The sequence below is a fragment of the Cetorhinus maximus genome, chromosome 12 (genome assembly GCF_964194155.1).
Source record: "Cetorhinus maximus chromosome 12, sCetMax3.hap1.1, whole genome shotgun sequence".
Classification (NCBI taxonomy): domain Eukaryota; kingdom Metazoa; phylum Chordata; class Chondrichthyes; order Lamniformes; family Cetorhinidae; genus Cetorhinus; species Cetorhinus maximus.
Genome location: NC_135890.1, coordinates 115,435,678 through 115,457,687, shown reverse-complemented (window position 1 = coordinate 115,457,687; position 22,010 = coordinate 115,435,678). Strand labels below are relative to the sequence as shown.

At 42.0% G+C, this 22,010-nt stretch overlaps 1 protein-coding gene across 1 annotated transcript in view; it reads left to right on the top strand.

The window, feature by feature from the left end:
• Positions 1-1,101: 1,101 nt before the first annotated feature.
• The window catches only part of ube2l3b (ubiquitin-conjugating enzyme E2L 3b), a 42,919-nt gene continuing 22,010 nt past the window's right edge, over positions 1,102-22,010 (top strand). Inside the window, exons 1-2 of the mRNA XM_078554465.1 lie at positions 1,102-1,206; positions 11,283-11,378. Of these exons, the coding sequence (XP_078410591.1) occupies positions 1,180-1,206; positions 11,283-11,378 (123 nt within the window). The 5' untranslated portion in view covers positions 1,102-1,179. The remainder of the gene's footprint in view (positions 1,207-11,282; positions 11,379-22,010) is intronic.

The following is a 22,010-nucleotide window of genomic DNA, read 5'->3' as shown; positions in this document are numbered from 1 at the left end:
CCTGACTCTGCCCCTTTATGTTACCCCCTCACTCTGCCCTTGTTAGCCCCTGACTCTGCCCCTTTATGTTACCCCCTGACTCTGCCCCTTTATGTTACCCCCTCACTCTGCCCCTTTGTTACCCCCTGACTCTGCCCCTTTATGTTACCCCCTGACTCTGCCCCTTTATGTTACCCCTGACTCTGCCCCTTTAAGTTACCCCTCACTCTGCCCCTTTATGTTACCCCCTCACTCTCCCCTTTGTTACCCCTGACTCTGCCCCTTTATGTTACCCCCTGACTCTGCCCCTTTATGTTACTCCCTCACTCTACCCCTTTATGTTACCCCCTCACTCTACCCCTTTATGTTACCCCCTGACTCTGCCCCTTTATGTTACTCCCTCACTCTGCCCCTTTATGTTACCCCCTCACTCTCCCCTTTGTTACCCCTGACTCTGCCCCTTTATGTTACCCCCTCACTCTGCCCCTTTATGTTACCCCCTCACTCTACCCCTTTATGTTACCCCCTCACTCTGCCCCTTTGTTACCCCCTGACTCTGCCCCTTTATGTTACTCCCTCACTCTGCCCCTTTATGTCACCCCTGACTCTGCCCCTTTATGTTACCCCCTCACTCTGCCCCTTTAAGTTACCCCTCACTCTGCCCCTTTATGTTACTCCCTCACCGTCTCTCTCTCTCTCACTGCGCCCCCTGCCGCGACACGCCCTGCTGCGGCCGCCGCCTCTGTCTGATTGGCCGCCTCCGACCGGCCAGCACCCCTGATCAAGTGGCGCTCCCCCCCCACCACCCCCCCCCAACCCACCCCGATAGGCCTCCGCCTCTGATTGGCCGCCAGCGGCCGCGGGCCGTCGCCCCGTGACTGGCCCGCCCCTCCCTGGATCCAGCCCGCCGCCTCTGATTGGCCCTCCCCCCCCTTGATCGGCCCGCCGCCTCTGATTGGCCCGCCCCCACTGATTGGCCCGCCCCCCCCTTGATCAGCCCGCCGCCTCTGATTGGCCCGCCCACCCCCACCTTGATCGGCCCGCCGCCTCTGATTGGCCGCCGGCGGCCGCGGGGGCCGTCGCCTCTGATTGGCTCTCCCCCCTCCCTTTGATCGGCCCGCCGCCTCTGACTGGCCGCCGGCCGCCGCCGACAGGAAGCGCGGTGCTCGCCGGTCCTGGTGGGAAGTGCGGATAATCAAGATGGCGGGCAGCAAGCGGCTGATGAAGGTAGAGAGAAAAAAAAAACGCGGCTCCGAGTCACCGCCGAGCGAGGGAGCAGGGAGCCGGGTACGGGGGTAGGGAACGGGGTAGGGGAGCGGCTCGAAACTCCGGGGGGGGTGGGGGGGGGAAGTAAACCGGTTCGAAACCCGGGGGTGGGGGGGAATTACGCGGGCGGGGAGGGGGAAGGGAAAAAATAACGGGACTGGAGTGTGAGGGGAGGTGGGGGGAGGGGGTGATGATGAGGGAGGGGGGGGAGGGGAGTCTGAGGAGGGGGGGCATTAGGTAGGAACAGGGGCAAAAACTAATGCGCCCAAATGGCGCCGATGACCCTGAGCCCGGGGGTGGGGGAATCACCGCCTCCCGCCCCTCCTTCGCCCAGTGAAGCCGCCGCCTGTTTATGTTCATATGACCGCCCTGGGGGTGTTTTTAGGGGGGAGGGGGTTGAGGGGAATATTTTATATTTATCATTCGACGAGTTTTTATTTTCTCTCCGTGTTGAGGAGGCGACGGGGGCCCTGGGCCTGAGCCTGATGCCGCCGCTTCGTTTCCAGCCCCTCCCTCCCTCCTTCCCCTGTTCCCCAGGGGCTGGATTTCCCCCCACCCCCCCTCAAACAAAAACACCACAACATTTCTATTCTTTCCCCCCTCCCTCCCTCCCCCGCAGTCAAACTCAAATTGGGAAATTCCCCTCCCCAGTGGGAAGCTGTTGGCTGGTTGGGAATGAGGTTGAAACGTGCTCTGCTTTGACTCAGCAATTTCCTGTCTCGCTGCACCCAGGCGACAAGATGTCTTTTTTTTCTCTCTTTACAACATCCCTTGCGCCTCTCCTTCCCCCTTTAACCCCCCTCTCCCCCACCCCACCACCCCCCCCCCCCCCCCCCCCCCTCCTCCTCCTCCTGTTGAACCATTAAGATTTTGGGTCAATTTTATTTTTTGTTGCACAAAATGTATTAATCTGTAAATGTTAATAGCTTCCTCAAGGGTACTGGTGCACGCCAGTTCAAAATGGAATTCCTTCAGGTTTCTCCTCAATCCAGGCTTCCTCTTGCTGATTTTTATTTCTGCTTTCTGTACTTGATTTGACATTGACTTCTCGGTTCTAACTTGCCACTTTTTCTGGTTGTAGCTGCACATCTGCAACACATTTTCAGTCTGGTTAGAGGTCCATGGATGCTTGTCCTGATCCCCCCTCTGGGGTGGGGGGGTGGGGGGGGCTCCCCAGGCGCTCTGTAGAGGGTGCTGCACTTTTTTGTGTAGTTGGTTGACAGTGCAGTTGCTTTGCAGTACAGTGGGCCGTGTGAAAATTTAACATTCTCCATTATTGCCCGAGAGAGTGTTTAAAAATGTAAACATTTGTAGGGATGGAAGGAAGTGCAGAGTGTTGGATCCTTAAAAACACAATCAAACTAAAGCTGCATTTCTGTGATATGAAATCTGTATATTCATTCTGAAGATGTGTTTCACAGGCATGGCTTTACATTTTTATTGCCCATCCCCAGTTGCCTGAACTGGTTGTTGGCCTTGGGCTGCTGTTTTGGAGGGGTTTTGATGTAACCCACATGCTAGGCCACTTCAAAGGGCAAAGAACAGAATACTTTTCTCAGCTGAAAGTCAGTAATTACTTGTAAGGCTCCCCTGGGTCAGGCCGCATCACTTTAGAGGGCAGTTAAGTGACAGCCATGTTGGTCTGGGGCTAGAATTGCATGGGCCAGACCACGAAAGGATGGCAGCTTTCTTTCCTGAAATCACGTTAGCCTTGTGGCTTCATAGCCACTTCTGCTGACACAAGCATTTTATTTCCAGAATTTTAAAAAAAATTGAATTTTGAATCTTATTTGCCATGGCCTAACCCATTATAATACTTAAAATCGCTCCAGTGTATTTTCTGGTCTTTACTTATTCCATGTAATTAACCAATGCATAGCTCCAGTTTTATGTTTGCGAATTTTCCCATTTTCTATCGATAATAAACATGCTTCTTGTATCCTACATGCATGTGTGCCGGAAGAGATCCGCATTCACATGCGCAATTCATTTATTCAGAATAATTTCCTCAAACGTAAGTAAAATGGTGCTGCAACATTTTAATCTGTCTTGAATCCTGTTTGTAACAAAATGAATTTTTATAGTAGGCAGGTTAAAATGTAATATATCACCTAAGCATTGATTTCCAAACAAAGCTTTTTATCTTTCATTTAATAAACTGAACTCATATGTTTTTAAACTGATTTGTTCCACATTCAGATTTTGTTGAATAATCTCATTTTAAAGAAAGTTAATGGCGACTTGGCATGCTCCTCAACGGTTTACCCCACCTAAAAGCACAATTGTTTGATTCAGTATCTCATGATAAGGAAGAGATTTTGGGCCTATGCTTCTACATAGTGAATAATTATAGATTAGAAATATTCTGAAGCTTGTGGGCAGGTTTTAATCTCCCATCTTGCTGTTTTTAAAAAAAAAACTTTGCTCTATATATTTCTAATCCAAAAACAAAATTTATAATAAGCCAAACCTTTTCATAACTACAAGTTTAAGAAATGAAATTGCAGATGAGATGTGATCTAAAGTACAGTTTGTTTTGCCTTGGTGTGATACAGATTACCATTGATAACGCTTTCAAAATGGATGTCATTAGAAGAGCACATACTGCTATCCGTTTAGCATCAGCTGATAGCTTAGTAAATTCTACCAAAGCATTCTGTGGACTTGGATTGGAATAGTTTCTATAAATATGCTATTTTAACCACTCTTAGAATGGAAAGCAGAATGTTGTCTGTGGGGAATGAAGTCTGCTGATACTGAAATATTTAATATTCAAGATAGGAGTTCTAATTAAAGTTATATATTTATCTAAGTGTTTTGAATCAAATTTGAGAATTTTGGAAATGAGGCCTAAAAAATACTTCACAACTGGAATTTAAAAAGTCACAAAGTACTTATTTGTTTGGCATAGTAATAAAATTAGGATCTGCTATCATTTCAAGAGTTTACTTTTACATAAAGCAGTTTGTCACTTTCTGAACTGCCACCTCTTTATGTAAGTATCGATCCATCCCCCGTATGGTTTTAAGAATGCTGAATGTTTGTTCTCGCAAAGGGCCAGCACGAACATGACTGACCAAATGGCCGCCTCCTGTGCTGCAACTGTTAAGTTTTCTGGAATCTTGTCTTTGTGGCCATTCTACACATGAACCCAAATGGAGAATATTGTGGAGGTTGATGGTAGTAGGAGGGAAGTGAATCACAGATGAGCCCCTTTTTTGCTTGATGTCTACAAGTGTATACACTCCTGTGAGGACCAGACTAATTGTTCATATCAACCTAAATGCATTGAGATTAATTGTAGTACCAATCATGGCACAGCTGAATCCATCTAAATCAGCATCGACTGAGAATCAAAGCAGGTACCTGCTGGGGGTGGTTGGGGGAGAATCTCTTGCTAGTTTTATCAATGGAACCGAGAAATATTGCTGTATTTAGCAAAATCACCTTAATTAAACCTTGTCAGAATATTATCATAAATTCTACAGTGGCTGTGCTAGTGATGATTATGCTTTGTGCAAGGATACACGACAATAACGTTGTGAATTACTACCAGAAATTTGCTAAATCATCAGAGTTCATGCAGTGTTGTTTGGTGGTTGACACCCAATTTTGTCACCTTCATCAAATACGTGCTAATGATGCTACAACTCGTTTCCAATTTTAGCTATATAAAGTTCTGAGTGAAGTGAAAAATGCATGGATTATTGGGCCTAATTCTTGGTGCCACACTCCCACTTCCTTTCCTGTCTTGTCCACCTCCATGGCATTGACTTATTTCTGCCTGTCCGAATGCAGTTGGTGCATCTCAGCCCCTCTTCCCACCCCTACATCGTTACCTCTGTAGACTCCCAGGCTCTTTCCTGATTTACAAGCAGTGTTCTCTTCAGCTTGTATGCTGATGATGTCCAACTCTACCTCCTACTTTCCTTGACCTCTCGATTGTTTTCATTCTCTGCTTGTCTGGAATCAGATCCTGAATGTACCATTATTCCAATTCAGTGTTGAGAAGACCAAAGCCATTATCTTTGCTCTCCACTACAATCATTGTTCCCTTGATACTGTCATTTTATCTGGCCCTCTTGTGGCCTTATACTTGATCTTGATCTGAATTTGAAATCCCCCTTCCTGTCTGTCACCAGGGTCAAGCTTCTACTTAGTTGTCGCTGCCAAAATTCTTATACATCCTTTGTCATTCCCAGACTTGACTATTCCAATGCCCTTCTTGCTGGTCGCCCACCCTCATTTCATAAATTCACACTTGTCCAAACCTCTGCATTAAGCTTTGTTTGTCTTTCATCCTCTCCTCACTAACCTTCATTGATTGATTCTCTATTAATTCATCAAACTTCAAATCACTCTGGTGTTGCTGCACCTGAATTCTGCAGCTCCCCCAGTATTTTAAGCCTTCCTGAAAGCTCCACTCTTCTAGTTCTTTCCTTCTATTCATTGCCTTGGGTCCTTTCATTCCACTATTTGTAGGCAAGCAATTACGTGAATCATTGAGTCCACTCTTTGTGGAAGAGGATACATTTTTTTAAAAAGTCTGCCTTGGAATGGCAATGGCCAAGTGGAGATTTGACCCTGTATTTAAGCAATTTTTTTTGTGCCTTTATAGTGCTAACAAAATGAAAAATTCAGGTTTTAGTGTGCAGTTCTAATTTACTTTAAACAGATGACACGCGCAATGTAAGTTCTATATTTGACAGTCGACATTGAGAGGGATGACATTTAAACTTATCATGACATTTGCAGACTCTCTGCATTTGTGCACCAATTTAGGTCCCATTTACATGTGAATTTTACTTGGCCAAAGTGTGTTGTAAACAGAATACATGACTTTAGATCCTGAATTGTAACTCATGCTGGCCATTGTGCACTTGTGACATCACTGAGTTATTAGTTAAGATCAGTTGTTTGATTAGAAGTTTAGTCCCATAGACTATCTGTCGTTTGTATCTCTGGTCTGACTATATTTTAAATAATTTTGTCAAATTCCAGAAGTGAATATTGCAGAGGTTTGTATTCTCACATGAGAGATGTTAGATGAAATTTGCTAGGGAACTGTTATGGGTATCCAGCCATAGAGACATTACAGCACAGAAGGAAGCCATTTGGCCCATCAATTCCATATCAGTTCTCTGCAGAGGAATCCAGTCGAGCCTATTCCCTTGCTGTATCCCCATAGCCATGCAAGTTTATTTCTCTCGAATGTCCCTCAGTTTCCTTTTGAAATTGCTTAGTGCTTCTCCAACCATCCTTATGGGCAGCGAATTCCAGATCATTACCAGCCCCTTTGTACAAAAAAAAGTTCTCGTATTCCACCTGCATCTCTCGCTCAAAACCTTAAATTTGTGTTTCCTAGTCCTGGTATGATCAGCTAATGGGAGCAGCTTTTCTTTGTCTATCTGAATCTTGTAGACCTCTATCAAATCACCCCTCAATCTCCTTTTAAGCCATGGAGAACAGCCTCAGCTTCTTGTAACTGGACTCCCTCATCCTTGAAACCATTCTGACAAATTAATTGTGCACTCTCTTGAGGATCTTTGTGTCCTTCCTCCATAATTACTAAATTTATTTTCACCAACAGCCTCTCCCTTCTGGCTGCCCCACCCAGGCCCCTCCCCAAAACCTTGCTGGTGTATTCAGTCATACTTGTGCATAGTACAGTCCTGCATATTTTAATGATTGGAAAACATCTTTTATGAAATCTGAAAATAAAAAAAATGGGCAATTCTGGTTCTCCATATATTTTAGCTACTGAGTGGCAAAGAACTCAAATAGTGTTTGCTGAAATATACTTTCACTGCTGATCCAGCATTGAGTTGTAGTGACAATCAGGTAGTGAAGGGCTGCTCTACCAATAAAATAGAAATAGTTGAGTGTGCACCTCCCTTGCCTCTACCTCCCAGTGCAGGACTTTCAGTTTATTTACATATTTGATGAGGTTCAAAGTTCTTGCATTTGGCACACCAGAGAAGCTAAGTAAACTGATCACTCTATATAAGTTAAAGTCCACCTTCCCCAAGATAACAAATAAGCAGTGGGGAGGTGAAAATTACTTAAGTGGTATGTGTATCCAAATAGATTTTACCATGGATGTCCAATCCCTCTACATCTCCATCCCCCACCGGGATGGTCTGATGGCTCTCCACTTCTTCCTCGAACAGAGGCCCGAACAATCCCCATCCACCACTACTCTCCACCGTCTGGCTGAACTTGTTCTCTCACTGAACAATTTCTCCTTAAACTCCTCTCACTTCCTCCAAATAAAAGGTGTGGCTATGGGTACCCGCATGGGCCCCAGTTATGCCTGTCTCTTTATGGGGTATGTGGAACATTCCTTGTTCCAGTCCTACTCCGGCCCCCTCCCACAACTCTTTCTACGGTACATCGATGATTACTTCGGTGCTGCTTCATGCTCTCGTCTGGACCTGGAAAAATTTATTAATTTTGTTTCCAATTTCCACCCCTCCATCATTTTCACATAGTCCATCTCTGACACTTCCCTTCCTTGACCTCTGTCTTAATTTCTGGTGATACTGTCCACCAATATTCATTGCAAGCCTACTGACTCCCACAGCTACCTCGACTACAGCTCCTCATACCCCGCTTCCTGTAAGGACTCCATCCCATTCTCTCAGTTCCTTCGCCTCCGTCGCATCTGTTCTGATGATGCTACCTTCGAAAACAGTTCCTCTGACATGTCCTCCTTCTTCCTTAACTGAGGTTTTCCACCCACGTTGGTTGACAGGGCCCTCAACCGTGTCCGGCCCATCTCCCGCGCATCTGCCCTCACACCTTCCTCTCCCTCCCAGAACCATGATAGGGTCCCCCTTGTCCTCACTTATCACCCCACCAGCCTCCGCATTCAACGGATTATCCTCCGCCATTTCCGCCAACTCCAGCATGATGCCATCACTAAACACATCTTCCCTTCACCCCCCGGCGGCATTCCGCAGGGATCATTCCCTCCGGGACACCCTGGTCCACTCCTCCATCACCCCCTACACCTCAACCCCCTCCCACGGCACCTTCCCATGCAACCGCAGAAGGTGCAACACCTGCCCTTCACTTCCTCTCTCCTCACCGTCCAAGGGCCCAAACACTCCTTTCAAATGAAGCAGCGTTTCACTTGCACTTCCCTCAATTTAGTCTACTGCATTCATTGCTCCTAATGCGGTTTCCTCTACATTGGAGAGACCAAACACAGACTGGGTGACCGCTTTGCGGAACACCTTCGGTCTGTCTGCAAGCATGACCCAAACTTCCCTGTCGCTTGCCATTTCAACACTCCACCCTGCTCTCATGCCCACATGTCCATCCTTGGCCTGCTGCATTGTTCCAGTGAATCTCAACGCAAACTGGAGGAACAGCACCTCATCTTCCGACTAGGCACTTTACAGCCTTCCGGACTGAATGTTGAGTTCAACAATTTTAGATCATGAACTCTCCTCCATCCCCACCCCCTTTCCGACCCCCCTTTTTTCCAATAATTTATATAGATTTTTCTTTTCCCACCTATTTCCATTATTTTTAAATGTATTTCCATCCATTGTTTTATCTCTATCTTTTAGCCTATTTCGATCCCTTCCCTTCACCCCACCCCCACTAGGACTATCTGTACCTTGCTTGTCCTGCTTTCTATCCTTAATTAGCACATTCCTTAGATAATACCATCACCTTCAACACCTCTTTGTCCTTTTGTCTATGACATCTTTTGGTTATCTCCACCTATCACTGGCCCTCTATCCAGCTCTACCTGTCCCCCCCCCCCCCCCAAACCAGCTTATATGTCACCTATTTTTCCTTAGTTCTGTTGAAGAGTCATACGGACTCGAAACGTTAACTGTGTTCCTCTCCGCAGATGCTGTCAGACCTGCTGAGTTTTTCCAGGTATTTTTATTTTTGTTTTGGATTTACAGCATCTGCAGTTTTTTGCATTTATCTTAGATTTTAACATTGTTCCTTCACAGCAACTTCAAAGCTGCGTTACAATTGTTGAGCAACATTGATAACAAGATGACTAAGAAACTCAGCAAAGATAGTTGAAGCAAAATGTTCATGAGGGGCCTTAATGGATAAAATACATCACTCTCAAGACAAAAGACAGCCAATGGCTGGCCTATTGGATTTTTGCGAATATAGAGAAAAAATGAAACCCACTTCATTATTAAATATATATCTTTTGGACATTGGGTAGGGGCCAAAGTTAGACTCAGCAGTGATACATCTGGAGTTGCATAGACTGCAACTGCTTGTTTTTTCAACCTCACTTATAAAGAATGTTCATGTGGAAAAGTAATAAAGTACTGTTCCACCCTTGTGGGCTGACCATCTTTATAATATACCACTCTTGCAAAAACAGGGTTAAAGGAATAAAGATTTTAACAGTTATGTTATATTGATGAAAGGTATTCTTGTCACAAATTTAGGTTACAGTGGAGTAGTTTGTCCATCTTAACTCATCCTTTCATAGCCTATTGGATGCAATCCATCTAGCATTGAACTGCCTCTTGATTGATTTCTGTTTTTATCTCCATTACCATACAGTATCTAGTGATCATTCTGATTATTAATCCGCATAGAAATATTTTCTGATATCAGCCCTCACCTTGCCTTTTTATTTGTTTTGTTGTTATCATTTAATTTGAAATAGTGCCATGTATTTACCTTTCATATCCCACTTTGTAACACATATCTCCTGTAAGCTACCTTTTAAGATTGAGGAGTCTGAATTTTTCTAACATTTCCTTGTAACTAAATGTCCTGATGCTAGGGAACAGCTTTGTCTTTCTCTGCACTGTTTCCTGGACGTGAACAGATTTTTTGTGCCTTAGAACTGAACGCTATTCAAGATGCGGCCTGACTAGAGCGGTGTACCACTTAATCACAGCTACTTAGAACCTGCACTGTGCTGTACAGTGCAGTTCAGTATGTTAGTTTTATTGTTTTCTACTGCGTATTGATGGACTTGCCAAATCAGTGGTGGCCTGTATATGATTCTTCATCCTTTGCCTTTGATTTTATCGTTTAGCTTTCTGGGCAGCTGCAGGTATAGTACTGTGCTCAGGGAACAGGAAGTGACATTTTCTCTGAGTGGGACAAGGAGTTCAGGGCCTTAGACCATTTTACTAAGTGGTGAACAGCAGATATCACTGACCTTGCCAAGGAGATGAAAAGCATTGAGGAGCAGCAAACAGTGGATTGATCCTAGGTCTCAGGTGTACCCCACAATCCTATAAAAAAAAATCTTGCTTTTAGTTTTGCCTTGTATATGATTCATTTGTTAAAGAATCATATAATATGAAAACACCATTTGATCTGAGAAGTTTATGCTAGTGCTTTTCTCCATGAACCACCTAATTGATCACATTTTCATGCTCACTATCCTAATAATTATTTTTTTCAAGCATCGGTAATTCCCTTTTCAACAAATTAATGAACTTTATTTCGATAGCATCTATGTCAGAGTTCTACGTTTCTAACCACTCCGAAAGGGAATTTTTCTAATCGGCTTTTGTCTCTTTGTTACTGTCTTGCCAACCAGTAGAAACCATCTTATCAGTACCTTACATAGCTCTTGTAAGCTTGAAGACCTCGATCGGGTGACCCTGTAAATTTTTCCGTGTGTGAGAGTATAATTTCTTCGATATTTTAGGATTTTTAGAACTTTTAAATCTTTTTTCATTATTCTAATTTCACTGCTGTGTTCATGTATACAAACAAGATGTAAAAAAGTTGAGAAAAGGCCTGTTAGTCACTCTTAAATTCCATACCTTGTAGAATTCAAGTATATTTTTGTTGCAGTTCTAATGAGAATATGACTGTATTCCTGATGGCAACAATGGTAGGCAGTGATTATTGTAGATTTTAGATACTCGTATTCAATTTAATGAAAAGTTACTTTTTGTTACAACTCTACTCGCTAAGTTGGCTCCTGGACTACATAGTGATTGTCAGAGGGAAAGGGATTAACAGCGACCAGATTCTGCTGTAGCACCATTCTCAGTATTCTACCTGTTTGTTTTTTGCAGGAACTTGAGGAAATCCGCTCGTCTGGAATGAAGAATTTCCGTAATATCCTAGTGGATGAAACAAATGTATTCTATTGGCAAGGACTTATTGTTCCTGTGAGTAGGCTGTTGTTCTCCAATAATACAGTTTTATAATTGATAATTATTCAGTTCTTTCTTTGTTTTCAAATCTCTGTCCACTATTAATTTGAAGTCAATGTTGAAATGCAAAGAATGACTTGCCAGCTTTCAGAAATTAAACACCCACTAGTAACTGGTTGATGTTGCCATTTTTTTCCTTAAAAAGTGGGTTTGCTGGAATTTAAAAAAAAAAAATCTTTTTGTAATTTTGTTTACTGCATTTGAGCTAAATAATGGGATCATTCTATGACTGCCTGTATGTCAAGGCAATGTAATGCCAAGAGATGTGAGCTGGCCCTGCGTCGCACTTCAATTACTAGTCTGAAACCTACCCAAGTAGAGCAACTTGTTCCTATTTCTGAACTTCACAAAGCGACTGCAGTTGACCAACTTAGCTCCACCGTTTGTTGCACATGGGTTATGCATTCCGAGGTTAGTTTTATAATGTTGCAGAGATGGAAATAATGCTCCAGCTTCAATTACCTATATGTCACAAGTTTGAAAATGTGTAAGTTGTTTAGCTTGGCAGATATGCTGTTGAGGCCTCAAAAATCCATGGGGCCTTGTGTTTTAGAGGAAACCATGGTTAATGTGTTTAGATACGGTGGGCTTATAATAAACTGCATTTGAAGAATCTACGTAAATGAGATTGTTGTATAGAGTAGTAATTTTCAGTGATTCTAAGTATTTACTGATCATCTGTCTTGTTTGGTTTCACAAAGTGTGAATTATTTATCATATTTTTGGAAAATATGTTGGGCATCCTATTTTGATATACCAGCTGACCATTGCAATGTCAGGAATTGCTTAGTTTTAGATACCCAACCTCTTCCAAGTTTCTCCCTTTTTTTCTCACTTCTGTCCTGATTGTGATAATTTATATGATGTTGTGATTTCATGGTACAGTCAAACTCAAGTGGTCCCACTTTGTGTGAGCTCAGCCAATAAATGTTGGCAGACTGTTCAACTGTAGGCCCGTTCTTCTTATCCAGCGCCCAAGTGTGTGTTGTTGAGTTGGAATCGCTGTGGCCTGTGGCTGCTCTTAGTTAGAATCTTAATGTTGGCTAATACTGACTTTGAATAGTGATGTGGGCTTTATTAATCTAAACTACTGAACTGGTGGGTTGGGCATCTGTTTAATGTCCCAATCAAAGGGAGTGTCAGGTTAGTTTACAAGGTCAGGCTTCTGCTGTTTGCTCAAAATCCTAACCCTTTGACCTAAATGCAAGAGTGCCAGCAGGTAATACTCTCTGCTTTCTTGCTTTCTCTTCCCCTCCACTCACCCCTACTTTGGGGAATATCACCTAAAAAAAAAGGAGCAGGAGTAATGCATTTGGTCCCTCAAGCCATGTCAACCATTCAGTAAGATCTTGGCTGATCTTTTACTTCAATTTTTCTACCTTGACCCTATTATGCTTGATTAATTCCCTTGGTGACCAAAAATCTATCAATCTCAATCTTGAATATATTCAAGAGGCTTCTGGGGTAGAGAATTCCAATGATTCACTTGGATGAGAAATTTAGAAATTTCTTCCAAGTCTGAAGTGGCTGATCCCTTATCTACACTATGATCCCTAATCTAGACTCCGCAGGCAGGGGAAACAGCCTCTCAACATCCACCTTGTTAAGCCTTCTAAGATTTTTCTATGTTTCATTGAGATCACCCCTCATTCTTTTCTGCTCAACCTCTCTTCACTGTTTCCAGGGAAAAGAGCGCTGTCCAATCTAGTGAATCTCTGTTGCATTCCCTCCTAAGGCAAGTATATCCTTCCTTGGGTAAGGAGACCAAAACTGCACACTACTCGAGGTGTGGTCTCATCAAAGCCCTGTATAATTGTTGCAAGACCTCCTTACTGTGACCTCGCCAATCCCCTTGCATTAGGAGCTAACGTACCATTTGCTTTTCTAATTGCATGATGGACCTACATGGTAATTTTTTATGATTCATGCAAAGGAACCACCAAATGCCTCTGCATACCAGCATTTCTTAGTCTCCTTTTTAAAAGAAATTCTGCTTTTCTATTCTCCCTATCAAAGTGGATCATTTCACACTTCCCAAATGGAACTCAATCTGCCACCTTGTCCACTCACTTAACCTACCAATATCCACCTGCAGTCTCTGGGCTGCCTTCACTGCTTACAATACTTTCCCACCTAGGAACTTGGATACATTGCACTCTGTGCCCTCATCCAAGTCAGACATGAAACTGGCTTTGACTTAATTTCTTGGTTCCTCTTCCACCCGCTCTGAATTTTGGTGCTTTAATTGCTGTTCTTTCACTTTTTCAATTAGCATTTCAGTTCTGGTTGTACCTGCTGGAAACAAGTTTCCTGTCTGTAAGATTCTTGCCGAATGATTCTATGGCAATCTGCATATAGTCCACAGTGTGTGTGTAACCAAAGCACCACACTACTTTCAAATGGACACACATTGTCAATCTTGCTCAAGATGGCATGTGAAAAATGGGGAAAAATCATCATGGGTTGTATCAAGGCTGCAGTTTTGTGTATGCAGGCTATCCCTCCTTTGGTTTTGATGATTCTCTTGAATTGATGAAACTTGTCAGTGATATGAGAAATGGAGCTGTTCATAGTGATATTGTAGAACTTCAGGAAAGATTTGCTTAGTTGTTCTGAACATACTGGACTCTAATAGCCTTAAACCCTCTTGGCTATGCAAATGGAACTGCATTGATAAATCAGAATCTCTATAATGTATTTTAAAAGAAGTTTAACTTGAATTAGGAAATTGGCTTTACACCTCTGGCTTCATGGTACAGTGTAGCCTTGGTTTCTGAAAGTATACAAACAAGACCTCTGTTGGAAAGCCTTTGTTAGAAAAAAAAAGCAAGCAGATCAGCTTTCCATAGTTGACAAATGAGTTTCAGCCTTGAGTTTAATCAGATTTTCATAACCAGGTATTACATAGGCAGTATTCTAAAGGCAAAATACAGCAGATGCTGGAAATCTGAAACAAAAACAAAAAATGCTGGAAAAACTCAGCAGGTCTAACAGCATCTGTGGAGAGAAAGACAGAGTTAATGTTTCGAGTCTTTCTGACTCCTCTTACGTATGCAGTGTCTTGGTCTAAACAAGGGCTATTCAGTGCCACCCTGGAGTGTCTTATGAACCATGAAGAAATTGTTCACAAGCTTTTAGGGATCCTGCTAGATTTTACCTCAACAATCAAAACTTGGCTATGATTGCCTAGGCTGACTAGAGCTGAAGAACATATGTTTTTCCCAAACTATCCATTTCCTCTACAATAACTATTCCATAACAATTTTGTTAATAAGCATCAATGTATCCTAATATTTAGTTGCATAAATAACTATTATTCATGCAGCAAACGTGGGTGATTCAAAGCCTTTAAGGTAATTGTCAAAAATAAAAAATAGCTGGAAAAACTCAGCAGGTCTGGCAGCATCGGCGGAGAAGAGCACAGTTGACGTTTTGAGTCCTCATGACCCTTCAACTGTTGAAGGGTCATGAGGACTCGAAATGTCAACAGTACTCTTCTCCGCCGATGCAGCCAGAGCTGCTGAGTTGTTCCAGGTATTTTTTATTTTTTGTTTTGGATTTCCAGCATCTGCAGTTTTTTGTTTTTATCAAGGTATTTGTCAAACTGGGTGTTTTCAGCTTTTTAAATTATTTTGTCAAGTAAATGTGCAGGTACTTAGGTTTCTGTTTAAGGGCTGGATAGCACTATTGAAATCTAAAATGAGACCAAATAAACCATGAATCAGATAGAAAGCACTGTTCTCTAAAATACCTTTTGGATTTTCAGTTTCACTAAAACCCACCAGGACCGTTCGGTCCCTAGAATTTCTCTAAACAGCTTACCAGAGAGCACGTAGTTTGCTTTAGTACATTTAATACTTGTGAAGCAATGTAGATAAAAAACCTGCTTAGTTGGTTTACTTCACTGTCAACCACAGAACTGGAATTTTCAGCCTTGAGCCAATCGAGGCCTTCAAAAGAGAATTGGATAATTATCTGGCGAGGAGATTTGCAGGGCTACAGGAAAAGGCTGGGGAGTGGGACTGGTGAGCTGCCCTTGCAGAAAGCAACGGAAGTGCGTTGAGCTGAATGGCAGCCTCCTACGCTGTAACCGCTTTATGATTCCATGAGTTTTCTCAAGCAAATATTCGTTGTATAAGAAAATTTAAGATTTTGTGCTTAAGACTTAGTCCAGCAATAACTACCTGGGGTGTTAAGTCTGGCAATCTTTTTTTAAAAAGTTAAACAAACCTGTTTAATCTTTTTGGTACTTAGAATGTTAACCGCCTGGGTGACACAGTTCCCTGCTGCAGTTCTCACTAAATCTTTATAGTCTCATTCACAATAATGCTTAAGTTCCCATCTGGGTTCCCTGTTCTCCAGTGCCTCATGATTTGTGGAAGTATGAGGTAAGTATTATTAGTTCTTGGGCACTTGTGCCAGTTGATTAAACATTGATAGATTGTGATAGAGCTCTTGGGTTTTGCTGTTGAGTCCTTGCTGCACTCCACTGCATCCCAGTAAAACTTTAATGGTGCTCCTTCCATTCCCAGCATAAGCCACATATATGCAAGGTGAGGAATATTGGCAGAAAACGCCCAGTTCTACAAAACCAACTGAATCAGTTGACTTGGAGCAAAATAACACAGTAACATGGTCACACTCAACTGGAGTGTACATGACTTCAACTCATCTCCTGCTTCCAGCAGCTCCGGCCAGTCTGTTCTGCTTCAGGAATCTGTAGCAATGTTGATTTTGACTTTCTTTGCAACTGACTGTTAGTTTATGAAGGTACATATGCCCCCTGCTTCTATGAAACATATGAAATAGAAGCAGGAGAAGGCTATTTGGCCCCTTGAGCATGCTCTACCGTTTGATAAGATCATGGCTGATTGTGACCTCAACTATACTTTTCAGTTTAGCTGGTATAACCTTGGACTCCCTTGAATCAAGAATCTAACTCACCCTGAAAAATATTCAATGACCCTGTCTCCACTGCTCTCTAGTGAAGGGAATTCCACAGGCTAACAGCCCTCGGAGAAAACATTCCTCATCATCATCATCATAAATGGGAGACCCCTTACTTTTAAACCGTGCCCCCTAGTTCTGGTCTCTCCCATAAGGGGAAGCATTCACCCTGTCAAATCACCTCGGGATTTTTTATGTTTCAATAAGATCATCTCTCATTCTTCTAAACTGCGATGGTACAGGCCCAACCTGTCCAACCTTTCCTCATAAGATAACCCTTTCATCCCAGGAATCAGTTGAGTGAACCTTCTCTGAACTAATGCAATTATATTTTTAAGTAAGGAGACTAAAGTTGTACACAGTACTCCAGATGTGGTCTCACCAATGCCCAGTACAACTGAAGCAAAGCTTTCCTATTTTTATACTCTATTCCCTTGCAATAATCAATAAAATTCCATTTGCCTTCCTAATCACTTGCTGAACCTGCATACAAACTTTGTGATTCACCTCGACACCTAGATCCCTCTGTACAACAGAGATCTGCAGTCTCTCTCCATGTAAATAATACGCTGCTTTTCTGTTTTTCTTGCCAAAGTGGGCAAGCTCACATTTTACCACATCCATGTCAATATTTTCCCCGCTCACCTAACCTGTCTATATCCATTTGCAGACTCCTTATGCCCTCTTCACATTTAGTTTCCTATCTGTCTTTGTGTCAATCATCCAAGTTGTCAGTATAGATTGTAAATAGTTGAGGCCTCAGCAGTGACCCCTTTGGCACTCCACTAGCTACAGCTTGCTAACCTGAAAATGACTGATTTACCCTGACTGTTTTCTGTTCACTAACCAATCTATCCATACTAATATGTTATCCCTTACACCATGACCTCTAACGTGCAGTAACCTTTGATGTGGCACCTTGTCAAATGCCTGTTGGAAACTGAAGTACACCACATCTACAAGTTCCCTTTTATCCACCTTGCTTATTACTTTCTCAAAGAACTCTAGTCAAACACAATTTCCCTTTCACAAAACCACCTTGACTCTGATTCCATTAAGAATTTTGTGCCTTGCTATAACCTCCTCAATAATAGATTCTAGCATTTTCTCTATGACAGATGGTTAAGCTAATTGGCCTGTAGTTTCTTGCTTTCTGTCTCCCTCCTTTCTTGAATAGAAGAGTTACATTTGCTCTTTTCCAATCTGATGGCGCTTTTCCAGAATCTAAGTAGTTTTGCAAAATTAAAAGCAATGCATCTATTGAAGCAGCCACTTCTTTTAAGATTGTAGGATGCAGACCATCAGGTCCTGAGGACTTGCCAGGCTTTAACTCTGATAGTTTTCTCAGAACCCTTTTCCTGGTGATTGTTATTGAAGTTCCTCTCCCTTTCAGTTCTTGATTTATAAGTATTTCTGGAATGTTATTTGTGTCTTTTATGGTGAAGATAGGCACAGAGAACTACCAACTTGGAAACCTTTACATCACACTGTTCTCCTGCTTTCCCCATTCCCAATATATAACAAACACTTCTGAGCAAGATCAGAAGTAGGCAATTTGACACCTTGAGCCTGCTCTGCATTCAATAAGATCATATCTGATCTGATTGTGGCCCTAACTTTTTTTAATTCATTCATAGGATGTGGGTGTCGCTGGCTAAGCCAGCATTTATTGCCCCATCCCTAATTGGCCTTGTTCAGGGGGCATTTGAGTCAACCACATTGCTGTGGGTCTGGAGTCACATGTAGGCCAGACCAGGTAAGGACGGCAGACTTCCTTCCCTAAAGGACTTTAGACGCTTGCTTGCCCCCATAACCCTGGACTTTCTTGTTGATCAAAAATCTATCTAACTCAGCCTTGAATATATTCAGTGACCCAGCCTCGCTGGGGTAACGGTCTTCTGAGAGAAGAAATTCCTTCTCAAAACAGTCTTAAAGAACATCCTCAAAGAACTCCAGTAAGTTTCCCTTTCGCAAAACCCTGCTGACCCTGCCTGATTGTATTATGATTTTCTAAATGTCCTTCTACTACCTCCTCAATAATGGATTCTAGCATTTTTTCCGATGACAGATGTTAGACTAACTGGTCTGTTTTTTTTTGTCTCCCTCGCTTGACCAGTGGGGTTACACCTTCCAGAATCTAGGGGATTTTGGAAGATTATCACCATTATCTCAGCAGCCACTTCCTTTAAGACCCTAGGATGCAGGCCACCAGCTGCAGGTGGACTTAGTAGCCTTCAGCCTCGTTAGTTTTCTTAGTATTTTTTTTCTCTAATGATCGTGATTGTTTTAAGCTCCTCTCTCCCTTTTGCTCCTGCTTTTCTACTATTCTTGGGATGCTTTTTGTGTCGTCTTCTGTGAAGATAGATACACAATGTTGTTCGAAATCTCTGCCATTTCTTTCATTACCATGTTAAGTCCCCAGTGTCACCCTCGAGGAGACCAACGTTCACTGTCTACTCTTTTCCATATGTTTGTTGAAAGTTTTAACTTTTTTGTATTTGCTGGTTTTCTCTCATACTCCAATTTCTCTTCTTTTAGCCACCCTTTGTTGGTTTCTAAAAGTTTTCCCAGTCTTCTGGCGTACCAATAATCTTTTCAACATTGTACATCTCTTCCAATTTGATACCATCCTTGTGGTGCATCATCCTCGTACAGTCTGTCTTAATGGAATATATTTTTGAGTTGTGAAATATCTCCTTAAATGTCTGCTGCTGTTTCTCTACCATCTTGCATTTTAACTTATTTTCCCAGTCCACTGCAGGCAACTGTGCCTTCATACCCTTGTAATTGCCTTTACTAAGTACAAATAAAGTTTTAAGAAAACTATAAAAAAAAATCTGTGGCTGTTCGCGCATTCAAACCTTTAGACATTTTTGCTGTGACTGACCCAGTTGATTTTTTTTTTCAGACTGTGATATTTGCATTCCTATACACCACACTCAAAATGAGATCCTTCAACTTTTCATGTAGGGAATCTCACATCGGCAGAATTATCAGGCAGCCATTTCTAAGTTTGAGCTAGCTCATGAGGTTTTTGTAACCATGTATTTTAATTGTGTCCAGCTTTTAGTGCTTTCAAGTTGGAGCTTGCAATAAGATGTATGCTTCTGACATGATTAGTAGCCTGATTATCTGCAAAATCACTGATGTACCACCAAATAAATGTAGACATTCAAGATGAATGGTGCAAGCAAAAAGTTCCATTTGAGGTGTGGAAGTGTGCTTCAGACTTGCATGTTACTGTTACACACATTTTGTTATCTGATCAATACTTTTGTGTACACATAAACTAAAATATTTGTAGTATAAAATACTTTACTTTGATTGGAAAGATAAGCTGTATTTGTCAGAATGGGAGAAACCTATCTCAGATTTTGAAATATAAATCACTGATAGCAAATATTTTTGAGAGCTTGCAGATCAATGGTGACTTGTATAATATTACAGTACTATCATTTATGAAGTACCTCTTTTATGTCCAAGTGCTTAGACCAGCTTCAGTAACCAATCGGTCTTATGTCCTGAACATGTCTTCAGCTTTGTACTGTTCGCAAGCACTTCAGATACTTTTCAAATTTAGCACAGTGCTAATGAGTAGAGTGTTGGCTGTAGTTACTGCACCAATTGGAAATTTATTTTACTAATAAGTGGATGAGGCCAGGCTGGTTACTGAAATTTTAAAGTAAATTATTAAAATTGTACCATCAAAAGGGAGGCTGGATGGAACTTGTATATATGGAAGGGAAGTGTCCCTATTACCTGTATATCCTGTGATTTTGTTTGCCCTGCACAGCATCCCCACCCCACAAATTAAATCAAGGTTGTGAATGGAGTCCTTCTCCAGAGACTTGAGCTCATATGTCTAAATGGATACTCCATTGCTGTATTGGGGGAGTGCTGCTCTGTTGGACATGCTCCCTTTAGGGATGAGGTGTTAATCTGAGGCCCCATCTCTCTCAGGTGGGCATAAAAGATTCTGTGGCATTATTTCAGAGGAGCAATAAACCCAATTCCAGTCTTCTGGCCAATATTTATCCCTTGATCAGCAACATTATCAGATCATTATCACTGGGAGCTTGCTGTGCACAAACCGTGTCCTGTGTTTCTTACAAGTGACTGTACTTCAAAAGTATGTTGGCTTAAATGCCTTGGGACATACTGAGGTTGTGAAAGGTGCTATATAGCCTGTCTTGCCCTGTTGTAATAGGGTTGATCAGTTTATGGAAATGCCAATTTCCAAGCCACGAGATTAAACCAAAAAGGAACTGCATGCTTCAAAACACACGTCTGTAATATTTCAGTTGTGCAATTATGATTGTAGGAAACAACCTTTGCATTTCAGTTTGTTAAATCAGTGAGTGTTCTGCGATAGGTTACTTTGCGGTTTTTGCCCTAAGTTGAGTTATTGTGGCTCTCAAGCTAGAACTGGAAAGTCCCTAGGTTTGAAAGAAGCTAGTCCAAAGGGAATGCTTTCAATTGTTCGTTTTTATCTGACTAAATTTATGAACATAGAGCAGGACTTGGCCCTTCAAGCTTGCTCTGCCATTCGGTAAGATCATGACTGATCTCATCGTAACCTCCCACCTATGCCTGATAACCTTTCACCCCTTGTTAATCAAGAATCCATCTAGCTCTGCCGTAAAAATTCAAAATTTAAGCGGATTTATTCTTTAGTTTCATCCGTGAACCCTAAATCTGCAGCGTTCTTTTTAGATTTCATTGTTTGATTTGTGATATTTATTTTCTTTAACTTCGTATTTTCTTTAACTTCGTATTTTCTTTGAACTTGCTTCTAATCGAGTTTGTTTAGGAGGAAAAGATTTCCTAACGCTTTGCTTTGATCTTTTGGTGATGATTCTAACTTCATGCTTTTAACTGACTTGCTGATATGAAATAGTTTGCCCCAATTTACTTGACCATCATAACATTACATTGAAATTTACAACATGGGAACACAGACCTTTAAGCCTAACCTTTATAAACGCAAGTCTAGCTGACTGTCTTTATTGCCTACGTGACGCCACTTCTAATCCCATGTGCCCACTCTGTTCCTATATCCCATTATTTCCCATTCCTTCGTCTAGCCACATTGTCTATTCTTCAATTGCCGACTTGGTCTTTGCATCAGGCACTAACTCTGGTAGTGCATTCCACAGCTCCACAATTTTCAGTGAAAGAGTTTCTCCTGCTCTTTGCCCTAAATCTCTTGCTTTTAATATTATGTGCCCTTATTCCCCACACTTGAAACAATAAAAACAGACTGTTTGTTTGTTTCTCAGTCCCACCTCTTCAAATTTTTCAACACTCCCGTCAAATCATTCCTTAAATCTCCTATAATAGAGCACCTCTCTCGCTTCTCCTCTTAAACTTCTGTTCTATTGAAATTAGTTTCAATTTCTCAAATTGGGCACAGTCAAGCTATATTCCATCGAAAGGGAAAGGTAGGACAAACAAATCCAGACCTCCCTGGATGAACAAGGAGATTGAAGTTAAGATAAAGAAGAAAAGTGCACTTATGACAGGTGTCAGGTAGAAAATACAATTGAGAACCAAGATAAATACAAAAGGTTCAGAGGGAAGGTGAAAAAGCATATTAGAGAAGCGAAGAGACATTGAGAAAAGACTGGCAGCCAACATAAA